This window comes from Cornus florida, unplaced genomic scaffold (assembly GCF_030987335.1).
Source record: "Cornus florida cultivar Cherokee Brave unplaced genomic scaffold, ASM3098733v1 CherokeeBrave_3.0.0_Hap2_Chr01, whole genome shotgun sequence".
Taxonomy (NCBI): domain Eukaryota; kingdom Viridiplantae; phylum Streptophyta; class Magnoliopsida; order Cornales; family Cornaceae; genus Cornus; species Cornus florida.
Genome location: NW_026775571.1, coordinates 60,910,376 through 60,928,885, shown reverse-complemented (window position 1 = coordinate 60,928,885; position 18,510 = coordinate 60,910,376). Strand labels below are relative to the sequence as shown.

The 18,510-nt window shown below is 34.9% G+C and overlaps 1 protein-coding gene across 1 annotated transcript; it reads right to left on the bottom strand.

Annotated features, from left to right (window-relative positions):
- Positions 1-6,231: 6,231 nt before the first annotated feature.
- LOC132298446 (crocetin glucosyltransferase, chloroplastic-like) lies at positions 6,232-8,123 on the bottom strand. Its single transcript, XM_059794977.1, has one exon. It carries the CDS (start codon positions 7,918-7,920, stop codon positions 6,514-6,516), a length of 1,407 nt encoding a protein of 468 aa, XP_059650960.1. The 5' UTR covers positions 7,921-8,123; the 3' UTR covers positions 6,232-6,513.
- Positions 8,124-18,510: the final 10,387 nt, after the last annotated feature.

Below are 18,510 nucleotides of genomic sequence, written 5' to 3'. Positions count from 1 at the left end.
TATTAGATTATATATTTTGTAATTGATAATTTGTTTAATTGATATGTTTGGTATTAGTGAGAAAAAAAGACGTCTTATAAATTAGTTTATTGAGTGGAAGAAAAACATTATTGAGAACAAAAAAAATAAAAACCAAAATATGATTTTTAATGCATTTATTCACAAATTTAAAAAAATTGAGAATTAAAAATATTTGTTATTAAATATCAACACTTGTGAAAAAGGTAGTTTTGTTGCAAATTCCACTACATGAGGTGATAAATATATTTTTGTTGCAATTGTTTTATCTTTTAATGGCGAATTCAATTTTGTTGCAAATAGATATATTTTTAGAAACAATCTAGTTTTGTTGCAAATAAATATATTTTTTAGAAACAATCTAGTTTTGTTGCAAATAGATTCATTTTTAGAAACAATCTAGTTTTGTTGCAAATTATTGTATATTTAGCAATAAAATTTCTTGGATTGGAATTGTATTAAGTAACAAATTTGTGAAGAAATAAAGACAAATTGTTTGTTGTCAATTGTCATCTCTTTAAGGATAAGTAAATTTCTTGTTGCAAAAAGATTAACCTTTTAGCAACAAAAGTCCTTTAGTAACAAAAGTCCTTGGAATGGAGTTGTATTAAGCAACAAATTTTTGGAGAAATGGAGACAAATTATTTGTTGCTAATCATTGTATCTTTCCTGACAAGTAAATTTCTTGTTGCAAAAAATTGAACTTTTTGCGACAAAAGTTTTTGTTGCGTAAAATCTTTTGTGACGGCCTTATAGGGACAATCTCGCCACAAAATTTTTTTGCAACAAATTGTATGTATTTAGCAACAAAAAGTTTTGCCTCTAATATCAATATTTGTTGCAGTGCATTCTGCCACCCCATTCTGTTGCGGGGTTCCTTGTATGGTCCTCTCTAATCTGATCCTATTATCAAAATAGAACTTCTTAAACCCGGTGTCATTATACTCACCACCATTGTCTGATTTCAACCTCTTGATATTCAAACTTGTCTCATTCTCCACTATGACCTTCCACTTCTTGAACACATCAAATACTTTAGATTTATGCTTCAAAAAATAAACACATACCTTCCTCGTGTGGTCATCAATGAAAGTCACAAAGTAGGATTTTTCGCCAATAGATGAGATTGTGGCTGGCCCCAGACATTTGTGTGAACAAGTTCAAGTTTCTCCTTTCTGAGATCTCTGTCACTCTTCTTGAAATTGACTCTTTTTTGCTTGCCCATTACAAAACTCTCACAGAAGTTAATATCAATTACTCGTATACCTGGTAGTTTCCCCTTTGAGTGCATAATCTTGAGCCCCCTTTCACTTAATGACATAGTCTCTATTGCAAAAGGTTGTGAACTTTTTTTTTTTTTTTTTTTTTTTTTTTTTTTTTTTTTCTGTAATTGCTATAGACCCACAAACAGTGGTAGTTGTGTAGAGAGTTCCTGCGTGTAATGGTCATAGCGTCTTTGGAAACTTTCCATGAGTCTTGAAGGTTGTAACAAAACGTTCCTTTGACAATTGTCCCACCGAATCAGATTCTTCCTCAAGTCAGGGATGTGTCTCACATCTTTCAACTTCCTAGTTAACTCATTTAACTTGATTTTCATTTCACCTTTGCCAACGGCATTGCAAGGCTAATCATCACCAAGATATACCTGTTGGAATTATATATATATATATTTAAATTATAAAATTATTTTATGGTCCTATGTACTACGTTTTCTAAATTATGATTGCAATGTAATTATTGATACTTGATGGATTGGGTTGTACTTTCCAATTTGGTAGTCTAATTGGGAGTATGGTTTTATACCGTTGGATTGTGGTTTTCTAACTTATTTGGTGTGATTTAATTCTAACCATTGATATCTAAGTTTCCATGATAGGAAGGGAGACTTAGATATGCTTGTTTGTAGAAAAGTCGTCCCCCCCTGTTGTTATATATAGGGGTTTTAAAACCCTTATTCAGTCCTATCGTATCGACAACTTTCAGAAGGGGGTAATATGCTTTATTTTTCAGATCTATCAAAGGGCGATAAAGAATTCTCAAAAAGGTATCTCAAGTTTAATTTTCTAATCAGGTATGAGATCAAACCCTCTCTTTAATTGATGATCAATTTTGATTTCTACTTGTTGTTTGTTAATTAAACCTAACAATACCTTGCCATGGTTATCCGGTTCATAGCTATTAAATAGCTCTTTGCTTGAGGTGCCGTAAAACGATACGTCGGAATCTAAAGCCCCCGACTCCTCCCTGCTCTCCAAAAAGCATATTAATGCATCATCTGATTCTTCTAATACAACGTTTGCTTCAGTTTTATTTCGGTTCCCTTCTTTAGAAGTCTGTAATCAACAAGGTAATGTCCATTCTTTCCACAATTCTAATACTCAACGTCACTAAGATTTGTGAAATTTTTAGAATTTTGAGACTGTGTCCTTCCATTCCTTGACTTGGATTTGCCTCTGTTTCTATTACCGTTGTCCTTCTTCTTGTTTGAACCCTTGCCCCTGCTTTCAACATTCAATGCCGAACTACTAGTGAAAACCCCTTTCTGTTTGCCTTCTGATTTCTTCAGTTAGAATCATGCTCACAGCTTCATTAAACTTTAACTTGATCTTCCGAGTTACTGATTGCTGTAACTGTGCTATTCCAACTCTCAGGTAACTGCCCTAGAATTAGCAGTGCTCGGACCTTGTCTTTGAAATTGATATCAACAGATCATAATTGCCCAACTAGCTCGTTAAATGCATTTAGATGTTCGTTGAACTTACCACCTTCAACCATCTTTATGTTGAATAACTTCTTGATCAAGTACACCTTGTTCGCTGTAGAAGGTTGTTCATACATATTAGAAAGGGCTGCCATAAGAGACTTCGTCATCTTCTCTTCTTCATGTTGAAGGCGACTGATTTTGACAACGTCAATCTAACGGTGCCAAGAGCCTTCCTATCAATTAATTCCCATTCTGCATCATTTGTACCCTTTGGCTTCTCTCCCAAATGGTGGTACAGATTTTTCTAAAACAAGAGGTCTTCTATTTGCATCTTCCGGAAACTGAAGTTTGTGTCATCGAATTTCTCGATCATAAATATGAATGTCTTATCTTTTGATGCCAATACTTCCACTCGAACAGACAGATCTGATCAAAAGATTTTTAGAATTTCGTCAAACACATTCCGTGCCTTAGGTGCTCAACCAAAGGCTCTGATACCAGTTGTTGGAGTTGCTCTGCACAATCAACTAGATTTCATACTAGTTGTTGTGGCAAAAACGCAAAATAAATAATATTGTTCAAGAATAATCACAAGCAATCATAAAGAAAAAAAAATCACACACAAGAATACAAGATATATATTGTTTACCTAAATCTTAGGGCTACGTCCATGGAGTACATTGAACAAATTCACAATGAAAAAGATAAAGAATTACAATGGAGAATTTTCTTTTAATCTCTCTTTGTTACTCTTTCTTGTATTGGAATAAATTAATCAATCACACAACACGTATGATGATTTACTCTTCTTTTCGCCACATTATTTTTACCACACCCTAAAATCTTATTAGAGTTGATATATATAGCCCCCAATAATTTATCCTACAAGAAATTGCTTTTTATAGAATCCAAAATCAATAAGGAAGTTAAAACAAATTAGGAAACTGAATTTTCCTTAAATTCAGGAGTCTTGAACCGGTACAAGAAGTGACTACCTGTTCAGGATGACCAAAGAAGATTCCTTCGTGAATTGGCTACCGGTTCAAGAGTTGGCTACCAGTTCCCAAAGGACAGAGGCTAATCTTCAAACGTTGAACTTGTTTCTTGATTGGCTATCACTCGTTGAACTGGTAGAAAACTTCTGAACCAATTCAAGCATGTTAGTAACCAAAACATATAGATAATTAGCTTCCCAAATCCTTCACGTAATCAACACGTGATCAGACTCCATAAAAAAACACAACACCACCTTCAAGAGCTCTTGGACTAGGACAATTCCATCACCAATCCTTTTATGCTTGATGGAAGTAGTTTGACATTTATCAATGATGGTGGGTAGAATAGGCTACAGTCAAGGCAGGCAAATTAGATATGACTTTATAGATGGTGTTATTACAACAAGTGATAGGTTTAAAGTCATTTCATGCAAATTGGGTTATGGACTTTTAGGAGTAAGGCAAGATATGTTGAGTTAATTTCTTTTAAGCAATTGGCCATTGCTAAAGAACTCTTGGACTGCCAAAGCTACATCATTGCTTATAATAGGCTAGGCTTTCTTTAAAAAAGGAAAAACATTATATCCATCAGGCCCTCGGGATTTAGAGTTGTTTAGGGAGGGAGAGAGAGAGAGAGAAAGTCATAATCTCATTAAGGGAAGGAATGGCAGCTAGGGACTCAAGGAAATGTCTTGGAACAGTTTTCTGAAACTTTGTCCTAAGCATTGCAGAGCCTGGATAATCATGATGATTACTTCCAAAGATGCTCCATCTGGAAGTGATTAATAGCTTCAACTATGATGATAGCTAAGGATTCTAGTTTCTGTTAGGTAATATAGAACAATTACGATCGAAAATATTAAATATAAGAGTAATTGTGTAATGTAAAAAGTAATAATGATTGACTTGTAAAGTCAGTGTTATAGATTGTCATTTCCTTTCAAATGAGAGTGCAAATATAAAAAAATGAAATGAAAAAGTTTTATATCTTTTAATTATTTCAATTGTGAAAAAGTTAAGATTGTTCATCTCTTTTTCACAATTGTGAAAAAATTGTGAAAAAGTTTTAATTATATCTTTGCCTAGTGGTTATGTGCCTGAGAGAGTAATTTTTATGTTTCATAAAGCTAATGTGGTACAAGATATTTCTATCATAAAATCATCAATTTGGTAACTCGAAGTCACAGTTGGCGTTACAAACTTGAATTCAACTTGAGTTAAAAAAAAAAAAATTGAAGAATGGATTTGAGTTTGGATTGATTATTTTAGTTAGATTAGGATTAAAATTTTCGTATGTAGGGTAAACCCAGCCTCCAACCCATCCAACTCACCATAATTGCACCTTAGATGTGAGTGTGGGCCAGAACAAATAAATCCTTATTAAACTATACTATGTGAGTGTCACAATAAGGTTGCTATTAGTCATCAACCTTAAGTGTGGGCGAAGCAGTGACTGTTATTGCTATTAATCATCAACCCTAAGTCAAAATCAAAATTTGTACCGCGCAACACTCTTTTTTCAACCAATTCGTCAATCATCTTAGTTATTAAATTTCAAAATGAACTCTTAACACGAATAAAAAAAATTCAAATATGACTAGTATGTCAGTTGTACATTGTGAAAGTTGCCGCTGTATGCTAGTGTATTATCACACGGAATCTCTAGTCCAATTTTTTGTTTTTTTTTCTCTGATAATTTAAGTGTTCAGAATGTTGTCCCGATTAATGTATGGAACTCGTTTGAGGTACATCTCTCTATTTTAAAACAAAACTTGAAAGTTAAGTCTTATTAGAGCTAGGCATATTGAAAATAAAATTGTGTTTGCTTCTAACTTTAAAAAGATAAAAAAAACCGTTTGGATAAAATAGTTTCTGCAGTGAATCCATGTGAAACAATCAATCATGTAGTACTCCAAGTGCCTTTACAAATTATGTGCACACATTTGGGTATTGCATGTCTCATCTCTTTTGCCAAAAAGATTATGTGGTCTCTAGTTATATTCTTCATGATGTCTTTAGAATCTTCAATGGTGATCGATCCACTGCCTCATATCTAAAGATAACTCGTAACCAATTAAAAATGGTTTTAGGGAAGACAAGTCTCTATTTTTGTTTCATATGCACAGGAAGAGAAATATGTGGATGATACTGGTGAGTCATGAGTGTGTGCCTTAAATTTCTCACAAGTTCATTTTCATATTATAGTGATATATGTTGACTAATATACTAGTGAAAGAGAAACAGAGTTGCATTCTTCTAGTGGTCCTGACAAATAGTTAGGTCAATGTTTTTGGAGTATTATTGATGACTACCTCATCTCAATCATAATTTAGTTGGTAGAGTGCAGTCCATCTTTTTGAGAGAGTGTGTCCTGTTCGAATCCACTTCTCTTAGTTTGTCATATAAAATAAAAAATAAAAAAAATCCTGCAACGGGGAATATATTAGGATTCAAAACTGAAATACAGAGCAAAATAAAATATTAAAAATCATAAGAAGCAATTGAAAACGAAAATAAAGAAAGAATTACTTCCATTGCTGCTTCAATATTGGCTAAAAAACTGTATTTCCTTTTAAGTTTGATTTGAAATGTTGAAATTAACATGTATTGATAAGTACTTATGCCACTAGGTGCATATGACACGACTTTGCAAATGTGACTAAGAAATCAATACAAGAAACTAAAACAAGCTAGAAATCAAAATGAAATGAAGAAAATAACTTCCAAAAAAAACTATTTAATAGAACAAACACCTTTCATAAACTAATTAAAGATATATATGCTCCTAGCCTCCTACTAACAAACTTCTTCTCCAACCTCATCCACAAAAGCCTGAAGATTAGTAGCTGAAGATCCACCTTCCTTCACAGCCTCCCTTGCCAATTCCTTCCATTTCTTAGCATTCCCTCTCAGTTCATCCCCTCTCTCTCCACCTTCCATCACCATATCCAAACACCTCTTGATCACATCACCCTCAACTACCCCTTCCTCATTTGCCCTAACCCTCACCCCCGTCCTCCACACGTCCTCTAGTAGCTTTGCATTTGTCCCTTGATCCGTCCAATGTGGAAATGCCACCACCGGAACCCCACAAACCAAGCTTTCCAATGTAGAGTTCCACCCACAATGTGTCACAAAACATCCGAATGATGTGTGTGATAGAACCTCCACTTGAGCACACCATGGCACTATCATCCCTTGTTGCTCCAATTCATCCATGCAACTTAGCCTATCTTCTTCTTTCTCCTCTTCCCCATTTTCTTTCGCTCTTATCACCCACAGAAATGGCCTGCCACTCTCCAACAAAGCTTTTGCCATCTCCTCTTTTTGTTGCTTCGAAAACTCCAAGAGACTTCCAAATGATATGTAAACGACGGATGATTTTGGTTTGGAGTTCAACCATTCGATGTAGTCCTTTGTTTTCTGAAACAAGTCTCCTCCAAATGAAGTATCCGATGGATCCTTTCCACCCAAGAAAGCTGACGGAATCAATGGTCCGACCGCGATCAACTTGAGCTTGTCAATGGCTCTTAGAGCTTCGGGTTCTAATGCATCGAATGTGTTCACGAGTACTTTAGGGTTGATCTCTTCATCAAGTGTATCAAGCTGTTCTTTGAAGGATGGGAGTGCAAAACTGTAGGTGGCTGAGCTTGAAGGTAGGAGAAAGGAGGGAAGGTCATCACTTGTGAGTGATGGCAGTCCCGGTAATTTAATAGACCATGAGGGGTCATTACAGTTGTCCTTTATGGCATCCGCATACCCATTAAAGTAATAGTAGTAGATGTCCAAAACAGTGGCAGGCTGAATCCAAAGAAGGGCTGATGGGATGTGCATGTCACGCGCCACCCTGGCGGCCCAAGGGAGGAGGAGGGAGTAGACTAAGGAAGTAATCGGGCGGCCTTCGTCAATGCTAGCCGCGATGATCTCCTTTAGGGTTTGCGAGCCGCGGCTCCTCATCTCCGACACGAGGTGTCTGTGATCATCACCAACTTTGAAGCCGTCGTCAAAGCCATCCGAGAAGGCGGCGAAGCTTAGACCTTGAGGGATGGGGTCGCCGGCCTTGGTTATGCGACGGTGGGCGAACACGCTCGTGGCAAAGGTGACCTCCACCCCTATGCGGATGAGACGCTTCGCAAATTGGAGGGACGGATTTATATGACCTTGTGCCGGAAAAGTCACTAGGAGGATACGACGGTGCACCATGTTATCTACGTTGAATAGGTTTGATATAATGAAATGTGAAGTGAGATTGAAGAGTTCTCTTACTTACTAATGGCTTGAATATTTGTGTGTTTGTAGCAGAAAGCTAGATATGAGATATGTGGATTGACATGCAAAGAATTTAGGGTCTTATATAGGACTAGATCTTGAAAGGCATGACGTTGGTGGTGACCAAATTTATGTTGTTGTCTTTGATGCTGTGCGCAGAAGCTTGTGATTGTGTGCTATAGAATGAAGTGATTAGATATGTGTTTTTTGGAACTATGTATGACGTATGCAGTGACGAATTAACTTTATATAATTAAATTTGTTATATTCCCTGTAATATGAAATATGTATTTATTACCTACACTATTACTCAATATATATATATATATTAATTAATTAAACTTTTTGTGTGCTCTAATTATATGGCATTGCTATACTATATATATATATATATATTAATTAATTAAGCTTTTTGTGTGCTCTATATATATGTTTGAAAATATACTACTAACCGAAGAATTTTACAAATAAATTACACATTTATTAGTGAAAAAAATTAGTTTATTTACATATATCATTAATGTAATAAATAATAATAAATATATTTACATATAAATTTAAATAAATATAAAATATATATGTCATTAACAAATTTATGTTGTTGTCTTTGATGCTGTGCCCAAAAGCCTGTGATTGTGTACTGTAGAATGAAGTGATGAGATATGTTTTTTTTTTTTTTTTTTTTTTTTCTTTAACTATGCTCGACGTATGCATTGTCGAATTCACTTTATACAATTAAATTTGTTAGAGTCCTAGTAATATGAAATATCTATGTTATCATATATATGCATATATTACCTGCACTATTATTCAATATATACATTAATTAATTAAACTGTATGTGTGCCCTAGCTATATGGCATTGTTATACTATCTCATATATATATATATATATATATATATATATATATATATATATGTTTGAAAATATACTACTAAAAAACTTCTCAATTAAAAAATATTACAAATAAATCGGGCATCTATTAATGAAAAAAGTTAGTTTATTTATTACATATATCATTAATGCAATAACTAATAATGAATATATTTGCATATGAATTTAAATAAATAAATATAAAATATATATGTCATGAACAAATTTATGTTGTTGTTTGTGCGCAAAAGCTTGTGATTGTGTACTATAGAATGAAGTGATGAGATGTATATATATATATATATATATATATATATATATATATATTTTAAAGTATGTATGATATATGTAGTAACGAATTCACTTTATATAACTAAATTTGTTAGAGTCCCAGTCTATATATGCATTTATTATTTACACTATTATTCAATATATACATTAATTAATTAAACTCGATCTATATGTGCATTAATTGTATGACATTGCTATCTTATCATATATATATATATATATATATATATATATATATATATATATGATAGAATAGCAATCTCATACGCATATAATTAATATATATATGTTGTGCACTATAGAATGGAGTGATGAGATATGTGTTTTTGTTTTTTTGCGGAATTATGTATGACGTCTGTAATGACGAATTTAGAAGAGGTTGGGAAGTTTGTTCAATTTATAATAAATTCGACGGAACATGGACTGGTAGCTAGATAACATTTGTGTGACAAATCTGGCAGTTATATGCTATTATTATATCTAACTTTATCGGAAGCAAAGACTACATTGACTTGTTCTTGCATGCATGATTGCTTTTGTACATCTGGCAATTTTTCGTTATATCTTATCCACCAGAGTACTCTGCCCCACACGCACATGCATACATCGTACATACACAGACTTAGCTCATGTCATCTTCCGATTACTAAATTAAGCGAGCTTGGCAGGACCAAGTAAGAATTTTGAATTGTTTGTTAACAATGAGAAAGAAAAAAAAAAAACATAAAACTTTCAACGACGGAGAAATTCATTTTTTGTAAGCCTCTCCGCGGACCATTGGGCGGAATCTTATTTCTGAAATAGTTACGGAATTATGATATGGTTGGGCTACGTCAGACTCTTTAAAAGGTAAAATCAAGATAATAAAAGAAAAAAAAAAAAAAAAAAAGCTGCTTAATGATCAAGGATATAAAAAGGCAATGGTGTGAATTTAACACGGATCTACATATATATACATACAAAATTTATATATATATTATTATAAAAGTGTAGAGAATTTCTTAACAATTTTGATTTATTTTTTTAGTGTATATACATTTAAACCACTTCACTTTAATGAGATAAAAAATATTCACAACACATAATGATTCATACATAATTTATTATTATAATTTATCTATATCTATATCTATATATTATTCTAAAAGTGTAAGAAATTTCTTAATATTTTTAGACTTTAAAAATATATAAAATAATTTTTATTAAATATTTTAGATTAAATCTTTTAATCATTCAACAGTTATGTCATTTGAGTTGCCCCATCCAGCATTAATACTACTTATATAAAAGTGTATGCATTTTTTTCTACAATTATTTGGATACATTTTCATTAATTATAAAATATTTTATATTTCATTAATTATTATATATTTTATATGAATTAAAACAAAAAGTAATACCTTTAAAAACTAAATTACCTTTATTAATTTTTTTCATAAATCACAAGTCTATTTTATATTTATTAAAATCAAGAATTAATACATTTTAAAGTTAAACTACCTTTATTAAATTTCTTCTTTATATATATATATATATATATATATATATATATTATCTTAATTTTATTCTAAAAGTGTAAGCCATTTTGTGAATTTCTTAACATTTTTAGAATTTAAAAAATACAAAATAATTTTTATTACATACTTTACATTAAATCTTTTAATCATTCAACAGTTATGTCATTTGAGTTGCCCTATCTAGCATTAATACTACTTATATAGAAGTGTAAACATTTTTTTCTACAATTATTTAGATACATTTTCATTAATTAAGAAATATTTTATATTTCATTAATTTTAAAATATTTTATATGAATTAAAACAAAAAAGTAATACCTTTAAAAACAAAATTACCTTTATTAATCTTTTTCACAAGTCTATTTTATATTTATTAAAATCAAGAATTCATACATTTTAAAGTTAAATTACCTTTATTAAATTTCTATTTACTATATATCTTATCTTAATTTTATTCTAATAGTGTAAGCCATTTTGTGAATTCTTTAACATTTTTACATTTTTTTTATATCAAAAAAATCTTTCATTTATTTCAAGAGTTGCTTGACTTTCTATCTCTCTATTTAATTTTTATAAATTGCCTTAAACTTAAACACGAATATCATTCTCTCTCTCTATATATAATATGATGTTTCTGATTTTTCAGCATTTTCATTTTTTCCAATAATTCGTGGAGATAAGGGTATTTCTGTCTTTTCGTATGTTATGTTCGGGATTGTGGTTCGGTCTAGTTGCATTTTTGTGCATCTTAATTATGTGAATTATGTAGCATTTTGATGTGTAAGAATTGAAGTAAAAGAAAAAGGGAAAAAAAAAAAAGAAAATCTGGTGGGGCCCACCACTCACACTTAAAATGGTCTTGAGACCACACTTCTTGCTCCACACATTCTCTCTCTCCCGTAGCTTCTCCCCCTCTCTCATTTTCCTTTTCTTTTTCTTTCCACTTGAAAGGCAATCTTTGAGCTTTGATTATTCTCTCAATTATTGGCGGATTAAGGTGCCATTTGAGGCAAAACGAAGCCCACTACGAGCTCTACGCACTCATACCAACAATTTCAGTTTTGAGCCTTCCTTTGGAGTTCAAAATTGAGACCCATCTTTAGGGTTTTGGTGCAAACTTGAGGTAGGGACCCTTAATTCATGATGTTCTTGCTCTTTTGTGAATTTTATCTCCTTTGTGTGATAAACATGCTTAATTTGAGAGTTAATTGTTTCAATGTTGTGTAATAGATGTCTAGAGAAATTCATGGTTTTGATTATGATTTGTTCTATGTGAAAAGCATGTTGTGGTGATAGTTTTGTTGTGTTTAATGTGTCGATGACTCAATTGATGATGTTGAATGTGATATATGCTTAGTTGTGAAGTAATTATGAAATGTAAAACTTTTACATGCCATAATATTGTAAGCTTGAGACACATATACATGTATATGCCATTGGGTTGCATGAAATGGGAGAAATCAGTTTTTGAAATGAAAACGGTAATTTTGGGAGAAGAGTTTTTGTGAAATGGTTTTGATAAACCCGGTCGTTGCGGGGTTACCAACGGGCTGGAGGTTAATATAGCCTAGAGGGGACTAGGGAGTCGCCCTAGCGTGGTTGAGCTAGCTGGGCCCCATAATGACGCTGCGGGGTTACCAAGGGTCAGGGACACTAGCTAATCCTCCTCTCGTGTCGCGGCGGGGTTACCAAAGGGCGGGCTGTATTAACAGTTGGAAAGTATGGTTTTGAGAAATGAAAATGGGGAGTGACATATCATGCATTGCATTGCATTGTTTACACTTGGAATTGACATTGAAGTTGTTTTAACCTTACATTGCATGATCCCCATTTCCCATTGGCCTATTTTTTGATTGGATTTACAAGGACACAAGATGTGTGTCTTAAGTATCACCTACTGAGCATATAGCTCACCCTACTATATATTATTTTTTTTCAGGTCTTGGAAAAGAATCGGCGGATGCCAATCCACCCCAAAATTGAAAGTTGTTAGAAGATGATTTTTGCTATCTTGTATTTTGCTTTTTCATGTGTAATTATAATTTTGGGAATGTAATTAAGTTTGTGAATAATCCTTGAGAAAATGTAATTAAGTATTACTCACTTAAAAATCAGTTTAGTGTATTTTAGTAACGTGTTGTAAATTACGTTACCAACGTGGTGATTGTTATTGCAATTTATTGTTGAAATGTATTAATTTTGCACGTAAGTGTTGTGACGTGGGTGGTTGAATGATCAAAAGTTGGTGTACAAGGATTATACAGGATCGTGGAAAGTGGGAGTGAAGATTTTCAAGAACCGGTCGATGTATAACCCAAACCGGTCGACCGGTATCTTCACAATATATGTTTGAGTTGTTGACGTCCCAAACCAGTCGACGTATGGACCGGTATCCTGAACCAGTTGACCGGTATCCTAAACCAGTCGACCGGTATCATGGCAGTGGGTTTTCCCACTGTTCATAACCCAAACCAGTCAGACGTGTAAGGTGTATACATGGACCTGTTCATAACCCAAACCAGTCAGACGTGTAAGGTGTATACATCGACCGGTTCTGCCTTTTCATGTAATTACCAATTTAAGTTCTTAAAATTATACTTTGGCATCATTTGGAGTTGAAATTAATTATTTTTATGACCCAATTAAATGCCATAATTATATTTTTGCCCCAAAAGGACTATTTTGCCCCGAACCTTATTTTATTTACTATGTGATTCAAGTTAAGGACTATTATACCCTTGAGTCTCAATTTATGGATTCATGGCAAATTACCAATTTGCCCTTTTTAGACCTTTTTATTTAATTTTGACGTGAAATGACCGTTTTACCCTTGGATGTTTTTGGGTCGGGTTAGGACCCGTTTAATGATCCAGATCCATGAGGATTTAGGTCGTTACAGAATGGTATTAGAGCAAGGCTTCGAAAACCTTTGGGGCGACGGGTAGAGGCCTACATAAAGTTGCGTGGTGTATTGTTTACATTGTTTATGTGATTCCTTGCTACGTGTTTATTTATTTGAACAAGTATGTTTAATTGTCTATGTGCTTATGTGCCTAAATGTTACGTTAAAGTGTTTCTTGTATAGTTGTGCATGCTAAGTGTTGGTATGTCATCATTTTATGTTGAGTTGTCCACGGTGGACTTTAGCGTCATGTTTTTGAACCGTTCTCTCGTTTTATCGCACGATGTAACGACGTGAAAAGTTAAGGGAAGTTGGCCCTAGGCCAACAAGGGGTGACGTTGGTGAAAGCTCTAGCTCCAATCTAGCGGAGCTAAATGATGAGGACATGCTTCTTAGGGACTTGATTCCCTCAAGAGTTGTTTCCCCGAGGAGGAAAAATGTTAAAGCACCCGTAGAAGTGGGTGAAGGTTTTGTGGCACTGGAGTTTAATCGTTTGTTGTAAAGTGCCGTGAGGGCAACGATTGCTGCTTAGTCGCAATCGGCACCACAACCTATAGTTCAAGTTGAGGAGACGCCAGCTCAGAAGCGTCTTAAGATCATTAAAGGTTTTTCTCAGTTGATGCCAGTTATATTCGAGGGCGGTGCGGATCCAATGGTAGCAGATGACTACCTGGATCAGGTTGAGACTCAGTTGACCTTAATAGATGTGATGGAGGATCATTTTAAGATCATCCTAGCTACTTACAAGTTTGCTAAAGATGCCAAGGTTTGGTGGAAGTTAGTCACCAACCAATATAAGGTGGAGGAGATGAGTTGGGACAGGTTCAAGGAACTGTTCTATGAGAAGTATTTTACGCTTTCCAAAAGATGGGAGTTACAAGACCAGTTTCATAACCTTATTCAAGGGAGCATGTCAGTGGCAGAATATGAGAACAAGTTTACATCGCTCTCCCGTTTTGCTCTAGAAATGGTGAGAGATGAAGCTTACAAGACTCAGAAGTTTGTTTCTGGTCTTAATGATCGGATGAGGCCATTGATCACAGCACAATTCATTAAGGTTTACTCGGAAGCAGTAGAAAGGGCATTAATGTTGGAGGCCGATAATAAAGAGAAGGATGTAAGAAGAGAGCAGTTGGAACAAAAGAGAGGTGTAGGGCCATCATCGGAGGGATCTCCTTGGAAAAGGAGCAAGAGTGGTTCGTTTCAGTTTCAGGGGCAACAGTCTGCACGATCTGCTCCTACCACTCCTATGCCAGCTACATCTGACAGGAGTGGAGTTGTTCGTTATCAATGTTAGCAACCTGGGCACTACAAGTCTAGTTGTCCCATGAGATCGTCTTCAGTTTCTTCAGTTCTAAGGACTTGTTATGGGTGTGGCCAGCAGGGTCACTTGATTCGAGACTGTCCTAGTCAGGGAGCAGGTACTGGTAGTGGCAGAGGGTCACGACAGAGGCCGTCACAGTCGGCTACAGTTCAGTCAGGTTTCAGACCACCGCCACCACCTCAGCCTACCATGTCTTCTCAAGGTTCTCATCCAGCTAGGAAGGAGACTCCTACTATGTCGGCACAGCAGTCTGGTGTTCAGATTGGTGGTTCTTAAGCACAAGCACTGCAGGGATGTGTCTTTGCACTTGCACTGACTGATCCATTTCCTGGATCGTCAGTAATCCGAGGTATATTTCCAGTGTTTGGTTTTTGGGCCCGTATTTTGTTTGACTCTGGTGCATCTCACTCTTTCATTTTATCATCATTTGCACTTATATCGGGGTTAAAGGTCAGTTTCTTGGATCGGGCGTTATGTGTTGATACGCCAGTTGGAGTTTCAGTGTCTTTGAGTCGAGTTGTTGCCGGATTGTCCCATTGTGATAGCTGCGCAGACTTTTGTGTTTGACCTTATCCTCCTGGAGATGACTAGCTTTGATGTCATTCTCGGGATGGATTGGTTGGCTTTCTTTCATGCCACAATTGATTGTTTCAGAGGAAGAGTCACGGTTTGCACTTCTGAGGGAGATTGTTTCTTTTTCATGGGAGATCGGAGTGATTCCCAGCCTTCATCATTGTATGGAATTCGTGGACGGAGTCGTGGTGATTACTTCTTGGCTAGTCTTCTAGCCGAAGAGGAGGATGTTGTGGGAGAAAGTTATCCGGCGGTTGTTTGTGATTTTCTAGACGTGTTTCCAGAGGATCTGACGGAGTTGCCTCCACACCGAGAAGTGGAGTTTACCATTGATTTGATGTCTGGTACCGCGCCGATTTCTATGGCACCATATCGCATGGCACCAGTTGAATTGGAAGAGTTGAAAAAGCAGCTTGATGATTTGAGGATGAAGGGTTTTATCCGACCGAGTGTGTCACCATGGGGCGCACCGGTCTTGTTTGCTAAAGAGAAAGATGGTTCTTTGAGGTTGTGTATCGATTATCGGAAATTGAATCATGCCACCATCAAGAACAAGTATCCTTTGCCAAGGATAGATGATTTGTTTGATCAGTTGAAGGGAGCCAGTTGTTTCTCGAAGATTGATTTAAGATCTAGCTACTATCAGTTGAGGGTTAGGGATGAAGATATCCCAAAGACCGCGTTCCGTACACGGTATAGACACTATGAGTTCCTTGTTATGCCATTTGGTTTGACTAACGCGCCAGCGGCATTCATGGACTTAATGAACCGCGTCTTTCACGATTACTTGGACCAGTTTGTGGTAATCTTCGTGGATGACATTCTTGTGTATTCACGGACTCGGGAAGAGTACGAGGTCCATTTGAGTATTATTTTGCAGATTTTGCGGGAGCACCGATTGTATGCCAAATATGAGAAGTGTGAGTTTTGGTTACAAGAGGTGAAGTTCTTTGGGCACGTTGTTTCAGAAGGCGGAGTGTCCGTTGATCCATCGAAGATTGAAGCAGTTTTGACTTGGGAGCAACCCAAGAATGTGTTTGAGATCCGCAGTTTTCTTGGTTTAGCGGGTTACTGCCGGAGATTTGTGAAAGATTTCTCCCGTTTAGCAGCGTTGATGACCCGTTTGACCCGGAAAGTAATTAATTTCCATTAATAATTCCTTTAAAATATCGGGGTATTACATTCTTCCCCCCTAACAAAAGGAATTACATCCTCGGAATTCACGAATCCATGAAATGAACACTTTAATTATTAAATTTCAAATTTCCATATATATATATTTTTTTCTTGTGGAACTAACCCATCCACTCTTATTCATAATTAGCAGACATATCTCGTAATAACCCGCTTCCCATTTTCAAACTCTAATATACGAGTTTACGATATTCTAACTATTTCGCCCTTTCTGGCAGTGCACATAAGATCTCTAAAAGAGTAATCTCCATAAATATATCTTGAATTAATGTAGGACTCATAAGTCAACTATTTTTAAACAACGATGCACGAATAAAAAAAAAAAAAAATCTTAAAAGATTATCCAGACAAATCCTTAAGCAATGCCATACCAACGTGTAACCCCGAAAGCTTTATTTAATGCTCGCAATCGGTTTTGGTCAAACTACCATTTATGACCCATATGGAAATAAAAATCTCATCACAACGTCGATACTCCCATACTCTATTGTATGAAAGTACCATCTCATATTCACTTTAGTATATGAAGTGACAACATTAACTCCGTGATTTTCTCCCGCCCTCCTGAATAATCGAGAACCAAGAATTAAGTTCCTCAGTCAACACTACTTTCTTTAAAATTACCACAAATACCTATTAGTCATTCCTTATAAGCCATACCCTGTCGGATTCTACCAAGTAAAAACAATTCATTCGAAAGTTAACTCGTTATTTTTAAGTTAACCAATAGTTTCCTTATGAGTAATCACTGGTGTATTAGCGTTCCCACTATACCTAAACCAGATAACTTATCAACAGACTAACCATTTAGATCGTGTTGACATTTGAGAATATCTGCAACTACTTTCATCATCCCTGAACAATACTGAGTGTACAAGTAATAACTTCCTACTATTTACTTATCTCCTCTATCTCTCACTTGTGTTTACTATATGAACGTAAACTATCGACCTTCGTAATCTATTCAATCAATTTCTACAATAAATATTGTCTATCTCCCCACATACTGATCTAGTATACGATCCTGGCATTTACACTATTGCCTCCTCAAATACCTTCTAAATCGGTGTCCTACCATTTGCTGATAAGACTAAACGATCTAACGTTAGGACGCACTAACGGACCTAATATAGAAGATAATGAATCCTAACTTAAGCTCTAAGTAAAAGAGTATACAACGCGGAAGTCACACAATGAAAGACACCCTAGGGACACTTGAACCTAGAGTGTTCTGATACCAACTGTAATACCCCCTAATTTTGGAACACGGTTGGATCAAGTCCGCGCATAAAATTAAGGGATATCAACACAATTAAAGTATTTCAAACAAGCACAGAGTACAAAAATGAATATTAAAGAATAAATAATTCGCTGAAGCAAAATCTATTAAATAAAATTTTCATTAATTAATAATTCTTCAATAATTACAACTCGGGAATCCCGTAACTCCAGGACCCCTTAAAACATTATCCAATAATCCAATACAACTTATAAGTACACTAGATGAATGACAGTCTCCCAGCTGCGGATCCTCAACCTCGAGACTCGAACTTCTAATAACCTGAAAAATAAATTGTAGGTTAAACCCTACGAGTAAGTTCACTCTACCAGACCTCTGAAAACCAATAAAAAGATCATCTCTGATCAAAACCAATCCTAATAAAGTTTTAACTTTAATAAAGCACGATATACATGTCTATATATAATTATATATACTATACTAATCACATCCATTAATAGGTTTATTAAATTTCCATACCTATTAAATAATTATTAAAATAATATTCATACCTAAACCAATCTACCATTTCATTTAAAAAAAAAACTCATTTGACCTTAATCCCATCCT